The sequence below is a fragment of the Cherax quadricarinatus genome, chromosome 52 (assembly GCF_038502225.1).
Source record: "Cherax quadricarinatus isolate ZL_2023a chromosome 52, ASM3850222v1, whole genome shotgun sequence".
In the NCBI taxonomy this organism is placed as follows: Eukaryota; Metazoa; Arthropoda; class Malacostraca; order Decapoda; family Parastacidae; genus Cherax; species Cherax quadricarinatus.
In genome coordinates this window covers 1,752,082-1,773,216 of record NC_091343.1, presented here as the reverse complement: position 1 = coordinate 1,773,216, position 21,135 = coordinate 1,752,082, and the positions used below count along the sequence as shown (strand labels likewise).

Sequence of the window (21,135 nt, the reverse complement as noted above, 5' to 3'; positions counted from 1 at the left end):
CAACAAGAGCAGATGCAGCCCTGCCAGAAGACTCCTGTTTAGATCCATCAGTGTATATAACTTGTGATAACTTGTTACTACCAGCTAGGTGAGAAATTTCTTCTTGAGCAGTTGCTCTAACAAGAGATTTAAGGAAGGGATTACTAGCAATGAGCTTCTTGGGAGGAACTTGTAGGTATGTGATATTAAATGAACACATCTTCCATGGAGGGGTGAAATGCTCTTGTTGCCTACAGTGATACAGTTCATGCAGGTTATAAAACTTAATGCAATTGCACGTTTTCACAATCCATTTAGATCTGTGTGTATTTACCTCTAGACACTTGGTAAGATTCACTGTGACAGTGTCTGGTTCGTTTCTCAACATTCTAATACCGAGTACAGTGTTAATTTCAACAATCCTATCACTGATACTAGAAATACCAAGCTCCTTCCTCATGTTAAGAACTTTTGTAGATCTGGGACAGCCAAGAATAATCCTGAGAGCTTCATTTTGCATTAACTCCAAGGGTCGGAGAGAACTTTCTCTAGCTAATATCAACATGGGAGCAGCATAATCAATTAAGGACCTAACATAGGCTATGTACATCATTCTCACGATTCTCACATTTGCACCATAGTTGGGATTGTAGTCAGCAACAGCTTTGAGAGCATTTAGCCTAGCTTTACATTTCTTGTTTAGTTGTGGTATAGTGGATTTGTTAAAGGGTACATCTACACCAAGATATCTGTAAGTTTTAACGTAGCTAATGATTTCACCCTGCAAATAGATGGGTGGGGGATGTCGTTTGCTTGTGTAATGGGAGCAAATAAACACAGTAGAAAAAGTTTAGACTTATATTATCCTTCACCAATTTATAACAGCAATATGTACACTATGTACAGTGATAAGTATAGTGCACTCCACGGTAAGCAAAGCAGAAATAGAAGCCACAAGATAGCAGACCGTGCTTCAACCAGCTCTAGAATGGGAATGACAAGGGCAGACAGGAGAGCGGTACCCACATAACCTCTGCGATTGAAAAAACCATCTTCTTATTGGCTAGAACCTGGTCACTAGTTGAACGACGGGGCCCCATCATCAACTCTTAGCAACCTGGTTCGCTGGTTGGGGGAGATAGCCTGTAAATGAAGGTGTGTACATGCGCCGAATAAAGGTTACGTACTCTTTGCATGCCACACCCACCAAGGCAGAGTGGCCCAAAAAAGAAAAACTTTCATCATCATTCATTCCATCACTGTCTTGCCAGAGGAATGCTTACACTACAGATATAGATCTGCAGCATTAACACCCTTCCTTCAGAGCGCCGGCACTGTACTTTTCATCTCCAGGATTCAAGTCCAACCTGCCGGTTTCCCTGAATCACTTCATAAATGTTACCTTGCTTACACTCCAACAGCACGTCAAGTCCTAAAAACTATTTGTCCCTATTTGCTCCTATCTAACACGTTCACGTATGCTTGCTGGAAGTCCAAGCCCCTTGCACACTAAACCTCCTTTATCCTCTCCCTCCAACCTTTCCTAGGCCGGCCCCTACCCCGCCTTCCCTCCACTACAAATTTATACACTCGAGGTCATTCTATTTCGTTCCATCCTCTCCACATGTCCAGAAAATCTCAATATTCCCTCCTAGTAAAAGTTTTGGTAATCTCACACCTCCTAATCTCCAAACTTAGGATTCTCTGTATTATATTCACACCACACATTGCCCTCAGACATGACATATCCACTGCCTCCAGCCTTCTCCTTGTTGCAACATTCACCACCCATCCTGCATACCCATACAAGAGCATTGGTATAAATATGCTCTCATACATTCCTCTCTGCTTTCCTGGATAAAGTTCTTTTTCCTCTTGTCAATTCTATGAATCACATCATCTTTCATAGACCCATCTGCTGACACGTCCACTCCCAAATATCTGAAGGGAGTGATTTTCGTGTGGAAGTTTGGTACTAATCCCTCTAGGATTTCCCTGCGTTCCAGGGAATACAGATCAAGGGCCTTCAACCGTTCCTAGTAATTTAGGTGCCTTATCATACTTGTGTGCCATGAAAGTTCTTTGTATACTCTCCAGGTCAGTAATTTCGCCAGCCTTGAAGGGGGTAGTTAGCATACAGCAATATTCCAGCCTAGAGAGCACAAGCGATTTGAAGAGAATCATGGGCTTGGCGTCCTTATTATTGAAAGTTCAATGAAATTTCTCTTCATTGAACTCCACATTGTTTTGAGTGGACCATTCGAAGATTTGGTTGATATCCGCTTGGAGTCTCGCAGTCTCTTCGATGGAGGTCACTGTCATGGCAAACCGGGAGCTATGGCTTACATATCAGTCTATGTCAGATATGAGGATGAGGAATAGAATGGGAGCGAGTACTGTGCCTTGTGGAACAGAGCTTTTCACCGTAGCTGCCGCAGACTTTATTCTGTTTACTATTATTCTTTGTGTTCTGTTTATCAGGAAGTTATAGATCCATCTACCAACTTTTTTTGTTTTTCCTTTATCACGCATTTTGTGCGCTATTTCTCCATGGTCACACTTATCGAAAGCTTTTGCAAAGTCTATGTATTTTACATCTGTATTCAGTTTATCCTCTACAGCATCCAGGACCTTGTCATAGTGATCCAGTAGCTGGGACAGGCAGGAGCGACCTGCTCTAAACCCGTGTTTCCCTGGGTTGTGTAACTGATGAGTATCTAGGTGGATAGCGATCTTGCTTCTTAGAACCCTTTGAATGGTTTTTATGATATGGGATGTTAGTGCTATCGGTCTGTAGTTCTTTGCAAATGCTTTACTGCCACCTTTGTAGAGTGGGGCTATGTCTGTTGATTTTAGTGAGTGTAGGATGACCCCTGTGTTCTTGCTCCGTCTCCCTAGAATGCTGGATTCACGTGGCAGGGGCGTCTTGCAAGTCTTGATGAACACGGAGTACTAACCCCTGGGGCAGAGTGCATGGGCATGTCATTTATTGCCTATTCAAAGTCTTGTGGTGTTAGGATAATATCCGAGATTTTTGAAATGACCAAATTTTGGGCTCGTTCATAGAGATTCATTTAGATTGTCGACCCTTAGTCTGGGCAGCGGCTCGCTGGACACTGAGTCATACTGAGACTTGAGTATCTCACTCATTTCTTGTATGTCATCTGTGTATGTCCCATCTCGCCTAAGCAGGTGCCCAATACTGGATTTTTTTTTTAAGGAGATACATTCAGAACAATTTACTAACTTTGCTTCTCAAGTTTCCCACGAAGGGTTATCACATTTTGGTATTTTCTTTACTTTGTTAGCTGTTTATTTTCCCCAGTCTCAAGGTAATATTGGGAGGGTGCGCCAGACCTTGAGGACGACGATGAAATCCAACTGCGAAAAAATACCCAAAAGCTTGAGACGAGGGGAATACCTTCCTCACCCGTTGCAACACTAAAGAGTAAATAGGAAGCACTGTGTTTCAGCTACTTCGAGTTCATCCATGACCACTCTGTTCTTGTCACAGTGCCAGTACCTCATAAAGCCTGGCTGGGTGAAGTGGCTCTACCGCTACAGCAGTTATTATGGAACCATTTGCTATCATTCACGTCCTGGTAGCACAGAACCTGAGGCACAGAGCAGCAGATGGAACCATGATATTTAAGCTCAGAATCTCAATATTAGCTCTGCTTTTGAATTTCTAAAAAAATGAAATAGATAATCGCTCTTCAAGAGTTGTAAGGAAAAAACCCAGATGTAGAGACAATTTTATTTATACACTATTAAACAACTGTTGTTAATTGTGCAACGTAGTTACAAAAAAAGTTTGTATTCCCAGTGTTCACTCCAAGACCTTACATGATCATTCTGTAGTGAGTGTTGAGTGACTCAGTAATCCAGCAAGTGTACGATGATCACCGACTTTGTAGGGAAAATTTGCGGTTTTGGCTACAAAGCAACAATTGTTTTGATAAATAAGACTTGTATAAAATGTTTGCTACACAAATTCCACAAAAGGTCTGAACATCACGAAATTAATGGTTTTTATTGATATTAAGTAAAATTATATAAATTTAGGAAGCCTAACATGAAGACTGACGAGAATGGTTGGTGGACGAGGCTGCATCCCAGGGTAGTCAGACGCCAGTAGTCACTGCCAGGGTAGTCAGACGCCAGTAGTCACTGCCAGGGTAGTCAGACGCCAGTAGTCACTGCCAAGGTAGTCAGACCGCCAGTAGTCACTGGCAGGGTAGTCAGACGCCAGTAGTCACTGCCAGGGTAGTCAGACGCCAGTAGTCACTGCCAGGGTAGTCAGACGCCAGTAGTCACTGCCAGGGTAGTCAGACGATAGTAGTCACTGCCAGGGTAATCAGACGGTAGTAGTCACTGCCAGGGTAGTCAGACGCTGGTAGTCACTGCCAAGGTAGTCAGACGCCAGTAGTCACTCCCAGAGTAGTCAGACGCCTGTAGTCACTGCCAGGGTAGTCAGACGCCAGTAGTCACTGCCAGGGTAGTCAGACGCTAGTAGTCACTGCCAGGGTAATCAGACGGTAGTAGTCACTGCCAGGGTAGTCAGACGCTGGTAGTCACTGCCAGGGTAATCAGACGTTAGTAGTCACTGCCAGGGTAGTCAGACGCTAGTAGTCACTGCCAGGGTAGTCAGACGCTAGTAGTCACTGCCAGGGTAGTCAGACGCTAGTAGTCACTGCCAGGGTAATCAGACGGTAGTAGTCACTGCCAGGGTATTCAGACGCTGGTAGTCACTGCCAAGGTAGTCAGACGCCAGTAGTCACTGCCAGGGTCGTCACCGCGTTTTAGTCTCTACAAGAGAAAAGTTATGTATATATTATATTTCACTCTCACATTGGTAAAAAAACAGAAGTGAAATTGCCAACACAAGATATTTTGACAACCTCTTCCATGTAGTTAATGTTAGTAATGTTTTTCACGTCTTTCCATACAAACTGCTATTTCACACTACAGCCAAACAAAACTTAGGGCAAGGTAAGTATCTTACCTTACATGTTGACGGATGAAGTTAGCAAAGGCAGGAACACTGACATAGACACCTGGCACCTCACTACTAGCACAGCCGATACCCCAGGCTACCAGACCTACTACTGTCCAGCCTCCACCTTCAGGCCTACACACCAGTGGAGCACCTCCGTCACCCTACAACATCCACACATTAAATAACATTATTAACTAATACAAGAATGATTCAGCATTAAAATAATTCATAAATATTAAATAGCATCATAATACAGCCTTAAGCTATGATGAACTGTGCGAGATGGAAACACCGAGATTATTACATCTAGAAATATTAAAAATTAAAAACTATAAAATAGAAATTAACAATCCACGTGGCAAGAATATTTTATAACATGTTGCTATATGTTGCTATATCATGTTGCTATAACATATGTTGCTATAACATGTCGCTATGACATATGTTGCTATAACATGTTGCTGTAACATATCTTGCTATAATATGTTGCTATAATGTGTGTTGCTATAACATATGTTGCTATAGCATATGTTGCTATAATATGTTGCTATAACTTATGTTATAGAAACATGTTATAGCAACATATGTTATAGCAGCATTTGTTATAGCAACATATGTTATAGCAACATATGTTATAGCAACATATGTTATAGCAACATGTTATAGCAACATAACATATGTTGCTATAACACTGAAACAGGCTGCCTCTATCCAGTCTATATTTGTCTAACCTATTTTTATGTTACCCAAGTAATAACTTTTATATCCTTTTACTCATGTACGAGTTAATTGCTCTACCATATTGTATTACTACTACAACTTATGTGACTACTACTACTACTACTACTACTACTACTACTACCACTAGTATTGCATCTCACTCTGAGCCTATATATACCCTCTGTCCATGTACTGTTTGTAACAGCTTGATAAAGCTCCTTGAGAGCGAAACGTTGCCACAATAAAATGTCACATTAGTTACAATTGTGTCCTTTTACTTTACATATAACATACGTTGCTATAACATGTTGTTATATCAGATGTTGCTATAACACGTGTTGCTATAACACGTGTTGCTATAACACCTGTTGCTATAACACCTGTTGCTATAACACCTGTTGCTATAACACGTGTTGCTATAACACCTGTTGCTATAACACCTGTTGCTATAACACCTGTTGCTATAACACCTGTTGCTATAACACCTGTTGCTATAACACCTGTTGCTATAACACCTGTTGCTATAACACCTGTTGCTATAACACCTGTTGCTATAACATCTGCTGCTATAACATCCGCTGCTATAACATCTGCTGCTATAACATCCGCTGCTATAACATCCGCTGCTATAACATCTGCTGCTATAACATCTGCTGCTATAACATCCGCTGCTATAACATCCGCTGCTATAACATCTGCTGCTATAACATCCGCTGCTATAACATCTGCTGCTATAACATCCGCTGCTATAACATCCGCTGCTATAACATCTGCTGCTATAACATCCGCTGCTATAACATCCGCTGCTATAACATCCGCTGCTATAACATCCGCTGCTATAACATCCGCTGCTATAACATCCGCTGCTATAACATCCGCTGCTATAACATCTGCTGCTATAACATCCGCTGCTATAACATCTGCTGCTATAACAACATCCGCTGCTATAACATCTGCTGCTATAACATCCGCTGCTATAACATCCGCTGCTATAACATCCGCTGCTATAACATCTGCTGCTATAACATCCGCTGCTATAACATCCGCTGCTATAACATCCGCTGCTATAACAGTTGTAACATGTTACTAGCTGTGATCAGCACGAGCACAGTGAAACAGGATGGAACATGTTATAGTGATGAGAATATATCATATAAACAAATAAAACACTTTAACATGAAAATGGAATCAGTCGACTCAATAAAAACAAAATAAAAAAAAAAGAATAATTGAACAGCGAGTTGTGAAAAAAACATAAAAATCTTGGATCATTTATATTACCTTCCTAACCAGCGACTCAGGTGAGCCATGCGGGTATAGCGCTTCTTTTTAATGTAAAACAAATCACAGAAGCCGGAAATGAATGTAATGAAAAAAAAAATAGAAAATATCACAGGAAACTGAGAAGGTCCAAGTGTAGGAACATAACACAGGAGAAAATTTCTAAATTAAATGGGAAAATGTGGAAGATATTGAATGAGAAGTTGCGGAGTGTTGTGACACTAGCAGGGACTCTCAGCAACTTAGGTTGGTAGGGTTAGGTAGGTAAGGTTCGTCAGGAAACAGGACCAAGTGTTTCCTGACGAGGGTCTTAGTCATTTGACCAGCAACTGGAGCTTTTGGTCATCTGACCGAAGCCTTGCTCTGGATTACCCTTCCACCCCTTTAAAAATCATGGTCATACTTATAACTAATAGGTACTACTGTCACCAACATTTAGTAACCATTGGAACTGCGAGCCACTGAAAAAAAAATATAGAATTAAAAATTACTGGTGAATACTGACCCCAAAAAAAGCAGCAGGACTAGACAATATATCACCTTGGGCTTACAAATAATGTGTACACATATAAGCTGATAATTTAAAAGAAATATTTGGAATTTCGTTACTTAAATGTAAACTGGCGGAAGAAATTAGAAATATAGACTAAATTGTAAAAACAGGATTGTAAATAACTCGCAGGTGGGAATCGAAAGCTAATATTCCGGTGGTTAGTTTTACGACTGGCTTGTCAAGGGTTCGAATCTCAGCCGTTCACTGAAGTGAACCCATGTTTAAAACCTTGTGAGAGACGACTAACCAGCCAAGCACCCTGTATGAGTACAACTAGTTGAGTACAACTGAGTGCAACTGAGTTCTACTACGTGAGTGAGAGTACAACCACGTGAGTGAAACTGAGTACAATTACATGAGTGAGACTGAGTACATGTACGTAAGTGTAACTGAGTACAAGTAGGCAAGTGCAAATAGGGATAATAGACGAGAATTAAATGAGTACAACTAAACGATTATACCTTATAAGTGCAAATAAGTACAATCACACGAGTCCAACTGAATACAAAGTGAATACAACTAGGTAAATACAATTGCGAGAACGCAAATAGGTGAGTATAACCGGGTGAGTAGAACTACTTAAGTACAATTTGTTGAGTACAGAGACAGTACATCTAGGTGAGTAGAAATGTTGAGTACAAATGAGTACAAGTACTAAGCTAGTGACACTAAGTGCAAATATGTACATTTGAGTACAACTTTGTATAGTTTAATACAGTTAAGCGAGTACAACAGAGAGAGTACAACTTAGTATAACTTTGTGTAACTAAATGAGTATAACTTAGTGAAAATAGAGAACAACTAAGAAATAAATGAGTACAACTAAGTATAATTAAGCGAGAACTGAGTACAAATACAATTACGAATAACAAAAAGGCACAATACCGTGACTGGAACTATACACAAATAACCCGCACTTAGAGAGGAACTTACGACGACGTTTCGGTCTGAGTCGACCCGAAACGTCGTCGTAAGCTCCTCTTTTCTATCTGCGGGTTATTTGTGTACAATTAAGAACTGAGTACAAATACAATTAAGAGCTGAGTACAAATACAATTAAGAGCTGAGTACAAATACAATTAAGAGCCGAGTACAAATACAATTAAGAGCTGAGTACAAATACAATTAAGAGCTGAGTACAAATACAATTAAGAGCTGAGTACAAATACAATTAAGAGCTGAGTACAAATACAATTAAGAGCTGAGTACAAATACAATTAAGAGCTGAGTACAAATACAATTAAGAGCTGAGTACAAATACAATTAAGTAAGAACCGAGTACAACTTTGTACAACTGAGAAAAATTAATTCGAGGTCAAATTTCATATCGTAGAAAATTTCCTGACGTTAATTTGGGTCTGGGAATAATAGCTATTATTGTTGTAAATACCGAGGACGGTCGGTGTTACTGCGGTGTTACAGGAATACCGAGGAAGGTCGGTGTTACTGCGGTGTTACAGGAATACCGAGGAAGGTCGGTGTTACTGCGGTGTTACAGGAATACCGAGGAAGGTCGGTGTTACTGCGGTGTTACAGGAATACCGAGGAAGGTCGGTGTTACTGCGGTGTAACAGGAATACCGAGGACGGTCGGTGTTACTGCGGTGTTACAGGAATACCGAGGAAGGTCGGTGTTACTGCGGCGTTACAGGAATACCGAGGAAGGTCGGTGTTACTGTGGTGTTACAGGAATACCGAGGAAGGTCGGTGTTACTGTGGTGTTACAGGAATACCGAGGACGGTCGGTGTTACTGTGGTGTTACAGGAATACCGAGGACGGTCGGTGTTACTGTGGTGTTACAGGAATACCGAGGAAGGTCGGTGTTACTGTGGTGTTACAGGAATACCGAGGACGGTCGGTGTTACGTGTGGTGTTACAGGAATACCAAGGACGGTCGGTGTTACGTGCGGTGTTACAGGAATACCGAGGACGGTCGGTGTTACGTGCAGTGTTACAGGAATACCGAGGACGGTCGGTGTTACGTGTGGTGTTACAGGAATACCGAGGACGGTCGGTGTTACGTGCGGTGTTACAGGAATACCGAGGACGGTCGGTGTTACGTGTGGTGTTACAGGAATACCGAGGACGGTCGGTGTTACGTGTGGTGTTACAGGAATACCGAGGACGGTCGGTGTTACGTGCAGTGTTACAGGAATACCGAGGACGGTCGGTGTTACGTGTGGTGTTACAGGAATACCGAGGACGGTCGGTGTTACGTGCGGTGTTACAGGAATACCGAGGACGGTCGGTGTTACGTGTGGTGTTACAGGAATACCGAGGACGGTCGGTGTTACGTGTGGTGTTACAGGAATACCGAGGACGGTCGGTGTAACGTGCAGTGTTACAGGAATACCGAGGACGGTCGGTGTTACGTGCGGTGTTACAGGAATACCGAGGACGGTCGGTGTTACGTGTGGTGTTACAGGAATACCGAGGACGGTCGGTGTTACGTGCGGTGTTACAGGAATACCGAGGACGGTCGGTGTAACGTGCAGTGTTACAGGAATACCGAGGACGGTCGGTGTTACGTGCGGTGTTACAGGAATACCGAGGACGGTCGGTGTTACGTGCAGTGTTACAGGAAGACTACAGCATTATTTACGGTCAATGTAACACTTGTACTTGTATCTGGATAAATATTATGACTTGTAATTTAATTTCGTGTGACAATCCAGCGTCAATATTTCTTTGTTTGCACAATAAAGTGGATTACATCACAAGTAATTGAATCAGTTAGGTTATAAGATGTACCTGGTATATGTTTAAGGGCCTTATTAAAATTTTATATCATATTCAGGAAGTGTATTTTGACAATAATTTCGACAATAGCTTCAAATTTTGGGTCCACTGATTTGCACGGAGCGTTGACTGAAGTTGAGTCAAACGTGTGAAAGTTCACAGACAGTTTTATGATTATATGTTAGAGTTCTTCAGGATCTATTTTACCTCAGGGTTATTATTTGTAGAGAGTGTTCCGGGTAGGAAGCATCCAGGTCAGTGTGTGTGGTTACTCTGTACATCTACGAGGTTCAATTCTTTGAATGTTGAGGTGGGGAGGCTGCTGTCTGGAATACTGAGGTGGGGAGGCTGCTGTCTGGAATACTGAGGTGGGGAGGCTGCTGTCTGGAACACCGAGGTGGGGAGGCTGCTGTCTGGAACACCGAGGTGGGGAGGCTGCTGTCTGGAACACCGAGGTGGGGAGGCTGCTGTCTGGAACACCGAGGTGGGGAGGCTGCTGTCTGGAACACCGAGGTGGGGAGGCTGCTGTCTGGAACACCGAGGTGGGAGGCTGCTGTCTGGAATACTGAGGTGGGGAGGCTGCTGTCTGGAACACCGAGGTGGGGAGGCTGCTGTCTGGAACACCGAGGTGGGGAGGCTGCTGTCTGGAACACCGAGGTGGGGAGGCTGCTGTCTGGAACACCGAGGTGGGGAGGCTGCTGTCTGGAACACCGAGGTGGGGAGGCTGCTGTCTGGAACACCGAGGTGGGAGGCTGCTGGGAACACCGAGCGGGAGCTGCTGTCTGAACACCGAGGTGGGGAGGCTGCTGTCTGGAACCGAGGTGGGGAGGCTGCTGTCTGGAACACCGAGGTGGGGAGGCTGCTGTCTGGAACACCGAGGTGGGGAGGCTGCTGTCTGGAACACCGAGGTGGGGAGGCTGCTGTCTGGAACACCGAGGTGGGGAGGCTGCTGTCTGGAACACCGAGGTGGGGAGGCTGCTGTCTGGAACACCGAGGTGGGGAGGCTGCTGTCTGGAACACCGAGGTGGGGAGGCTGCTGTCTGGAACACCGAGGTGGGGAGGCTGCTGTCTGGAACACCGAGGTGGGGAGGCTGCTGTCTGGAACACCGAGGTGGGGAGGCTGCTGTCTGGAACACCGAGGTGGGGAGGCTGCTGTCTGGAACACCGAGGTGGGGAGGCTGCTGTCTGGAACACCGAGGTGGGGAGGCTGCTGTCTGGAACACCGAGGTGGGGAGGCTGCTGTCTGGAACACCGAGGTGGGGAGGCTGCTGTCTGGAACACCGAGGTGGGGAGGCTGCTGTCTGGAACACCGAGGTGGGGAGGCTGCTGTCTGGAACACCGAGGTGGGGAGGCTGCTGTCTGGAACACCGAGGTGGGGAGGCTGCTGTCTGGAACACCGAGGTGGGGAGGCTGCTGTCTGGAACACCGAGGTGGGGAGGCTGCTGTCTGGAACACCGAGGTGGGGAGGCTGCTGTCTGGAACACCGAGGTGGGGAGGCTGCTGTCTGGAACACCGAGGTGGGGAGGCTGCTGTCTGGAACACCGAGGTGGGGAGGCTGCTGTCTGGAACACCGAGGTGGGGAGGCTGCTGTCTGGAACACCGAGGTGGGGAGGCTGCTGTCACCGAGGTGGGGAGGCTGCTGTCTGGAACACCGAGGTGGGGAGGCTGCTGTCTGGAACACCGAGGTGGGGAGGCTGCTGTCTGGAACACCGAGGTGGGGAGGCTGCTGTCTGGAACACCGAGGTGGGGAGGCTGCTGTCTGGAACACCGAGGTGGGGAGGCTGCTGTCTGGAACACCGAGGTGGGGAGGCTGCTGTCTGGAACACCGAGGTGGGGAGGCTGCTGTCTGGAACACCGAGGTGGGGAGGCTGCTGTCTGGAACACCGAGGTGGGGAGGCTGCTGTCTGGAACACCGAGGTGGGGAGGCTGCTGTCTGGAACACCGAGTGGGGGAGGCTGCTGTCTGGAACACCGAGGTGGGGAGGCTGCTGTCTGGAACACCGAGGTGGGGAGGCTGCTGTCTGGAACACCGAGGTGGGGAGGCTGCTGTCTGGAACACCGAGGTGGGGAGGCTGCTGTCTGGAACACCGAGGTGGGGAGGCTGCTGTCTGGAACACCGAGGTGGGGAGGCTGCTGTCTGGAACACCGAGGTGGGGAGGCTGCTGTCTGGAACACCGAGGTGGGGAGGCTGCTGTCTGGAACACCGAGGCTGGGGAGGCTGCTGTCTGGAACACCGAGGTGGGGAGGCTGCTGTCTGGAACACCGAGGTGGGGAGGCTGCTGTCTGGAACACCGAGGTGGGGAGGCTGCTGTCTGGAACACCGAGGTGGGGGAGGCTGCTGTCTGGAACACCGAGGTGGGGAGGCTGCTGTCTGGAACACCGAGGTGGGGAGGCTGCTGTCTGGAACACCGAGGTGGGGAGGCTGCTGTCTGGAACACCGAGGTGGGGAGGCTGCTGTCTGGAACACCGAGGTGGGGAGGCTGCTGTCTGGAACACCGAGGTGGGGAGGCTGCTGTCTGGAACACCGAGGTGGGGAGGCTGCTGTCTGGAACACCGAGGTGGGGAGGCTGCTGTCTGGAACACCGAGGTGGGAGGCTGCGGTCTGGAACACCGAGGTGGGGAGGCTGCTGTCTGGAACACCGAGGTGGGGAGGCTGCTGTCTGGAACACCGAGGTGGGGAGGCTGCTGTCTGGAACACCGAGGTGGGGAGGCTGCTGTCTGGAACACCGAGGTGGGGAGGCTGCTGTCTGGAACACCGAGGTGGGGAGGCTGCTGTCTGGAACACCGAGGTGGGGAGGCTGCTGTCTGGAACACCGAGGTGGGGAGGCTGCTGTCTGGAACACCGAGGTGGGGAGGCTGCTGTCTGGAACACCGAGGTGGGGAGGCTGCTGTCTGGAACACCGAGGTGGGAGGCGGCCGACTGGAACACCGCGGTGGGGAGGCTGCTGTCTGGAACACCGAGGTGGGGAGGCTGCTGTCTGGAACACCGAGGTGGGGAGGCTGCTGTCTGGAACACCGAGGTGGGGAGGCTGCTGTCTGGAACACCGAGGTGGGGAGGCTGCTGTCTGGAACACCGAGGTGGGGAGGCTGCTGTCTGGAACACCGAGGTGGGGAGGCTGCTGTCTGGAACACCGAGGTGGGAGGCTGCTGTCTGGAACACCGAGGTGGGGAGGCTGCTGTCTGGAACACCGAGGTGGGGAGGCTGCTGTCTGGGGTGGCTGCTGTCTGGAACACCGAGGTGGGGAGGCTGCTGTCTGGAACACCGAGGTGGGGAGGCTGCTGTCTGGAACACCGAGGTGGGGAGGCTGCTGTCTGGAACACCGAGGTGGGGAGGCTGCTGTCTGGAACACCGAGGTGGGGAGGCTGCTGTCTGGAACACCGAGGTGGGAGGCTGCTGTCTGACACCGAGGTGGGGAGGCTGTCTGGAACACCGAGGTGGGGAGGCTGCTGTCTGGAACACCGAGGTGGGGAGGCTGCTGTCTGGAACACCGAGGTGGGGAGGCTGCTGTCTGGAACACCGAGGTGGGGAGGCTGCTGTCTGGAACACCGAGGTGGGGAGCTGCTGTCTGGAACACCGAGGTGGGGAGGCTGCTGTCTGGAACACCGAGGTGGGGAGGCTGCTGTCTGGAACACCGAGGTGGGGAGGCTGCTGTCTGGAACACCGAGGTGGGGAGGCTGCTGTCTGGAACACCGAGGTGGGGAGGCTGCTGTCTGGAACACCGAGGTGGGGAGGCTGCTGTCTGGAACACCGAGGTGGGGAGGCTGCTGTCTGGAACACCGAGGTGGGGAGGCTGCTGTCTGGAACACCGAGGTGGGGAGGCTGCTGTCTGGAACACCGAGGTGGGGAGCTGTCTGCTGTCTGGAACACCGAGGTGGGGAGGCTGCTGTCTGGAACACCGAGGTGGGGGAGGCTGCTGTCTGGAACACCGAGGTGGGGAGGCTGCTGTCTGGAACACCGAGGTGGGGAGGCTGCTGTCTGGAACACCGAGGTGGGGAGGCTGCTGTCTGGAACACCGAGGTGGGGCTGCTGTCTGGAACACCGAGGTGGGGGAGGCTGCTGTCTGGAACACCGAGGTGGGGAGGCTGCTGTCTGGAACACCTGCTGCTTCTGGAACACCGAGGTGGGGAGGGCTGCTGTCTGGAACACCGAGGTGGGGAGGCTGCTGTCTGGAACACCGAGGTGGGGAGGCTGCTGTCTGGAACACCGAGGTGGGGAGGCTGCTGTCTGGAACACCGAGGTGGGGAGGCTGCTGTCTGGAACACCGAGGTGGGGAGGCTGCTGTCTGGAACACCGAGGTGGGGAGGCTGCTGTCTGGAACACCGAGGTGGGGAGGCTGCTGTCTGGAACACCGAGGTGGGGAGGCTGCTGTCTGGAACACCGAGGTGGGGAGGCTGCTGTCTGGAACACCGAGGTGGGGAGGCTGCTGTCTGGCCCACCGAGGTGGGGAGGCTGCTGTCTGGAACACCGAGGTGGGGAGGCTGCTGTCTGGAACACCGAGGTGGGGAGGCTGCTGTCTGGAACACCGAGGTGGGGAGGCTGCTGTCTGGAACACCGAGGTGGGGAGGCTGCTGTCTGGAACACCGAGGTGGGGAGGCTGCTGTCTGGAACACCGAGGTGGGGAGGCTGCTGTCTGGAACACCGAGGTGGGGAGGCTGCTGTCTGGAACACCGAGGTGGGGAGGCTGCTGTCTGGAACACCGAGGTGGGGAGGCTGCTGTCTGGAACACCGAGGTGGGGAGGCTGCTGTCTGGAACACCGAGGTGGGGAGGCTGCTGTCTGGAACACCGAGGTGGGGAGGCTGCTGTCTGTCTGGAACACCGAGGTGGGGAGGCTGCTGTCTGGAACACCGAGGTGGGGAGGCTGCTGTCTGGAACACCGAGGTGGGGAGGCTGCTGTCTGGAACACCGAGGTGGGGAGGCTGCTGTCTGGAACACCGAGGTGGGGAGGCTGCTGTCTGGAACACCGAGGTGGGGAGGCTGCTGTCTGGAACACCGAGGTGGGGAGGCTGCTGTCTGGGGAACACCGAGGTGGGGAGGCTGCTGTCTGGAACACCGAGGTGGGGAGGCTGCTGTCTGGAACACCGAGGTGTCTGGGAGGCTGCTGTCTGGAACACCGAGGTGGGGAGGCTGCTGTCTGGAACACCGAGGTGGGGAGGCTGCTGTCTGGAACACCGAGGTGGGGAGGCTGCTGTCTGGAACACCGAGGTGTCTGGGAGGTGGGGGCTGCTGTCTGGAACACCGAGGTGGGGAGGCTGCTGTCTGTCTGGAACACCGAGGTGGGGAGGCTGCTGTCTGGAACACCGAGGTGGGGAGGCTGCTGTCTGGAACACCGAGGTGGGGAGGCTGCTGTCTGGAACACCGAGGTGGGGAGGCTGCTGTCTGGAACACCGAGGTGGGGAGGCTGCTGTCTGGAACACCGAGGTGGGGAGGCTGCTGTCTGGAACACCGAGGTGGGGAGGCTGCTGTCTGGAACACCGAGGTGGGGAGGCTGCTGTCTGGAACACCGAGGTGGGGAGGCTGCTGTCTGGAACACCGAGGTGGGGAGGCTGCTGTCTGGAACACCGAGGTGGGGAGGCTGCTGTCTGGAACACCGAGGTGGGGAGGCTGCTGTCTGGAACACCGAGGTGGGGAGGCTGCTGTCTGGAACACCGAGGTGGGGAGGCTGCTGTCTGGAACACCGAGGTGGGGAGGCTGCTGTCTGGAACACCGAGGTGGGGAGGCTGCTGTCTGGAACACCGAGGTGGGGAGGCTGCTGTCTGGAACACCGAGGTGGGGAGGCTGCTGTCTGGAACACCGAGGTGGGGAGGCTGCTGTCTGGAACACCGAGGTGGGGAGGCTGCTGTCTGGAACACCGAGGTGGGGAGGCTGCTGTCTGGAACACCGAGGTGGGGAGGCTGCTGTCTGGAACACCGAGGTGGGGAGGCTGCTGTCTGGAACACCGAGGTGGGGAGGCTGCTGTCTGGAACACCGAGGTGGGGAGGCTGCTGTCTGGAACACCGAGGTGGGGAGGCTGCTGTCTGGAACACCGAGGTGGGGAGGCTGCTGTCTGGAACACCGAGGTGGGGAGGCTGCTGTCTGGAACACCGAGGTGGGGAGGCTGCTGTCTGGAACACCGAGCCGAGGGGGAGGCTGCTGTCTGGAACACCGAGGTGGGGAGGCTGCTGTCTGGAACACCGAGGTGGGGAGGCTGCTGTCTGGAACACCGAGGTGGGGAGGCTGCTGTCTGGAACACCGAGGTGGGGAGGCTGCTGTCTGGAACACCGAGGTGGGGAGAGGCTGCTGTCTGGAACACCGAGGTGGGGAGGCTGCTGTCTGGAACTGCTGTCGAACAGAGTGGGGAGGCTGCTGTCTGGAACACCGAGGTGGGGAGGCTGCTGTCTGGAACACCGAGGTGGGGAGGCTGCTGTCTGGAACACCGAGGTGTGGGGAGGCTGCTGTCTGGAACACCGAGGTGGGGAGGCTGCTGCTGCTGTCTGGAACACCGAGGTGGGGAGGCTGCTGTCTGGAACACCGAGGTGGGGAGGCTGCTGTCTGGAACACCGAGTGGGGAGGCTGCTGTCTGAACACCGAGGTGGGGAGGCTGCTGTCTGGAACACCGAGGTGGGGAGGCTGCTGTCTGGAACACCGAGGTCGCGAGGCTGCTGTCTGGAACACCGAGGTGGGGAGGTGGGAGGCTGCTGTCTGGAACACCGAGGTGGGGAGGCTGCTGTCTGGAACACCGAGGTGGGGAGGCTGCTGTCTGGAACACCGAGGTGGGGAGGCTGCTGTCTGAACACCGAGGTGGGGAGGCTGCTGTCTGGAACACCGAGGTGGGGAGGCTGCTGTCTGGAACACCGAGGTGGGGAGGCTGCTGTCTGGAACACCGAGGTGGGGAGGCTGCTGTCTGGAACACCGAGGGGGGGAGGCTGCTGTCTGGAACACCGAGGTGGAACACCGAGGGGAGGCTGCTGTCTGGAACACCGAGGTGGGGAGGCTGCTGTCTGGAACACCGAGGTGGGGAGGCTGCTGTCTGGAACACCGAGGTGGGGAGGCTGCTGTCTGGAACACCGAGGTGGGGAGGCTGCTGTCTGGCTGCTGCTCTGTCTGAACACCGAGGTGGGGAGGCTGCTGTCTGGAACACCGAGGTGGGGAGGCTGCTGTCTGGAACACCGAGGTGGGGAGGCTGCTGTCTGGAACACCGAGGTGGGGAGGCTGCTGTCTGGAACACCGAGGTGGGGAGGCTGCTGTCTGGAACACCGAGGTGGGGAGGCTGCTGTCTGGAACACCGAGGTGGGGAGGCTGCTGTCTGGAACACCGAGGTGGGGAGGCTGCTGTCTGGAACACCGAGGTGGGGAGGCTGCTGTCTGGAACACCGAGGTGGGGAGGCTGCTGTCTGGAACACCGAGGTGGGGAGGCTGCTGTCTGGAACACCGAGGTGGGGAGGCTGCTGTCTGGAACACCGAGGTGGGGAGGCTGCTGTCTGGAACACCGAGGTGGAACACCGAGGTGGGAGGCTGCTGTCTGGAACACCGAGGTGTCTGGGAGGCTGCTGTCTGGAACACCGAGGTGGGGAGGCTGCTGTCTGGAACACCGAGGTGGGGAGGCTGCTGTCTGGAACACCGAGGTGGGGAGGCTGCTGTCTGGAACACCGAGGTGGGGAGGCTGCTGTCTGGAACACCGAGGGGGGGAGGGCTGCTGTCTGGAACACCGAGGTGGGGAGGCTGCTGTCTGGAACACCGAGGTGGGGAGGCTGCTGTCTGGAACACCGAGGTGGAACACCGAGGGGGAGGCTGCTGTCTGGAACACCGAGGTGGGGAGGCTGGTCTGCTGTCTGGAACACCGAGGTGGGGAGGCTGCTGTCTGGAACACCGAGGTGGGGAGGCTGCTGTCTGGAACACCGAGGTGGGGAGGCTGCTGTCTGGAACACCGAGGTGGGGAGGCTGCTGTCTGGAACACCGAGGTGGGGAGGCTGCTGTCTGGAACACCGAGGTGGGGAGGCTGCTGTCTGGAACACCGAGGTGGGGAGGCTGCTGTCTGGAACACCGAGGTGGGGAGGCTGCTGTCTGGAACACCGAGGTGGGGAGGCTGCTGTCTGGAACACCGAGGTGGGGAGGCTGCTGTCTGGAACACCGAGGTGGGGAGGCTGCTGTCTGGAACACCGAGGTGGGGAGGCTGCTGTCTGGAACACCGAGGTGGGGAGGCTGCTGTCTGGAACACCGAGGTGGGGAGGCTGCTGTCTGGAACACCGAGGTGGGAGGCTGCTGTCTGGAACACCGAGGTGGGGAGGCTGCTGTCTGGAACACCGAGGTGGGGAGGCTGCTGTCTGGAACACCGAGGTGGGGAGGCTGCTGTCTGGAACACCGAGGTGGGGAGGCTGCTGTCACACCGAGGTGGGGAGGCTGCTGTCTGGAACACCGAGGTGGGGAGGCTGCTGTCTGGAACACCGAGGTGGGGAGGCTGCTGTCTGGAACACCGAGGTGGGGAGGCTGCTGTCTGGAACACCGAGGTGGGGAGGCTGCTGTCTGGAACACCGAGGTGGGGAGGCTGCTGTCTGGAACACCGAGGTGGGAGGCTGCTGTCTGGAACACCGAGGTGGGGAGGCTGCTGTCTGGAACACCGAGGTGGGGAGGCTGCTGTCTGGAACACCGAGGTGGGGAGGCTGCTGTCTGGAACACCGAGGTGGGGAGGCTGCTGTCTGGAACACCGAGGTGGGGAGGCTGCTGTCTGGAACACCGAGGTGGGGAGGCTGCTGTCTGGAACACCGAGGTGGGGAGGCTGCTGTCTGGAACACCGAGGTGGGGAGGCTGCTGTCTGGAACACCGAGGTGGGGAGGCTGCTGTCTGGAACACCGAGGTGGGAGGCTGCTGTCTGGAACACCGAGGTGGGGAGGCCGCTGTCTGGAACACCGAGGGTGGGAGGCTGCTGTCTGGAACACCGAGGTGGGAGGCTGCTGTCTGGAACACCGAGGTGGGGAGGCTGCTGTCTGGAACACCGAGGTGGGGAGGCTGCTGTCTGGAACACCGAGGTGGGGAGGCTGCTGTCTGGAACACCGAGGTGGGGAGGCTGCTGTCTGGAACACCGAGGTGGGGAGGCTGCTGTCTGGAACACCGAGGTGGGGAGGCTGCTGTCTGGAACACCGAGGTGGGGAGGCTGCTGTCTGGAACACCGAGGTGGGGAGGCTGCTGTCTGGAACACCGAGGTGGGGAGGCTGCTGTCTGGAACACCGAGGTGGGGAGGCTGCTGTCTGGAACACCGAGGTGGGGAGGCTGCTGTCTGGAACACCGAGGTGGGGAGGCTGCTGTCTGGAACACCGAGGTGGGGAGGCTGCTGTCTGGAACACCGAGGTGGGGAGGCTGCTGTCTGGAATACCGAGGTGGGGAGGCTGCTGTCTGGAATACCGAGGTGGGGAGGCTGCTCTGGAACACCGAGGTGGGGAGGCTGCTGTCTGGAACACCGAGGTGGGGAGGCTGCTGTCTGGAATACCGAGGTGGGGAGGCTGCTGTCTGGAATACCGAGGTGGGGAGGCTGCTGTCTGGAATACCGAGGTGGGAGGCTGCTGTCTGGAATACCGAGGTGGGGAGGCTGCTGTCTGGAATACCGAGGTGGGGAGGCTGCTGTCTGGAATACCGAGGTGGGGAGGCTGCTGTCTGGAATACCGAGGTGGGGAGGCTGCTGTCTGGAATACCGAGGTGGGGAGGCTGCTGTCTGGAATACCGAGGTGGGGAGGCTGCTGTCTGGAATACCGAGGTGGGGAGGCTGCTGTCTGGAATACCGAGGTGGGGAGCTGCTGTCTGGAATACCGAGGTGGGGAGGCTGCTGTCTGGAATACCGAGGTGGGGAGGCTGCTGTCTGGAATACCGAGGTGGGGAGGCTGCTGTCTGGAATACCGAGGTGGGGAGGCTGCTGTCTGGAATACCGAGGTGGGAGGCTGCTGTCTGAATACCGAGGTGAGCGGCTGAATACCGAGGTGGGGAGGCTGCTGTCTGGAATACCGAGGTGGGGAGGCTGCTGTCTGGAATACCGAGGTGGGGAGGCTGCTGTCTGGAATACCGAGGTGGGGAGGCTGCTGTCTGGAATACCGAGGTGGGGAGGCTGCTGTCTGGAATACCGAGGTGGGGAGGCTGCTGTCTGGAACACCGAGGTGGGGAGGCTGGCTGCTGGGGAGGCTGTCTGGAATACCGAGGTGGGGAGGCTGCTGTCTGGAATACCGAGGTGGGGAGGCTGCTGTCTGGAATACCGAGGTGGGGAGGCTGCTGTCTGGAATACCGAGGTGGGGAGGCTGCTGTCTGGAATACCGAGGTGGGGAGGCTGCTGTCTGGAATACCGAGGTGGGGAGGCTGCTGTCTGGAATACCGAGGTGGGGAGGCTGCTGTCTGGAATACCGAGGTTGGGAGGCTGCTGTCTGGAATACCGAGGTGGGGAGGCTGCTGTCTGGAATACCGAGGTGGGGAGGCTGCTGTCTGGAATACCGAGGTGGGGAGGCTGCTGTCTGGAATACCGAGGTGGGGAGGCTGCTGTCTGGAATACCGAGGTGGGGAGGCTGCTGAATACGAGGTGGGGAGGCTGCGTCTGGAATACCGAGGTGGGGAGGTGCTGTCTGGAATACCGAGGTGGGAGGCTCCGTCTGGAATACTGAGGTGGGGAGGCTGCTGTCTGGAATACCTGAGGTGGGGAGGCTGTCTGGAATACCGAGGTGGGGAGGCTGTGTCTGGAATACCGAGGTGGGGAGGCTCTGTCTGGAATACCGAGGTGGGGGAGGCTGCTGTCTGAATACCGAGGTGGGGAGCTGTCTGAATACCGAGGTGGGGAGGCTGCTGTCTGGAATACCTGAGGTGGGGAGGCGTGTCTGGAATACCGAGGTGGGGAGGCGCTGTCTGGAATACTGAG

General features: G+C 53.3%; 1 protein-coding gene across 1 annotated transcript in view; it reads right to left on the bottom strand.

Annotated features, from left to right (window-relative positions):
* Window positions 1-3,722: 3,722 nt before the first annotated feature.
* LOC128696795 (phenoloxidase-activating factor 2-like) overlaps window positions 3,723-21,135 on the bottom strand; it is a 65,923-nt gene continuing 48,510 nt past the window's right edge. The window contains exons 8-9 of the mRNA XM_070096007.1: window positions 4,985-5,139; window positions 3,723-4,788 (exon numbers count right to left, since the gene is read on the bottom strand). Coding sequence (XP_069952108.1) covers window positions 4,782-4,788; window positions 4,985-5,139 — 162 coding nt within the window. The 3' untranslated portion in view covers window positions 3,723-4,781. The remainder of the gene's footprint in view (window positions 4,789-4,984; window positions 5,140-21,135) is intronic.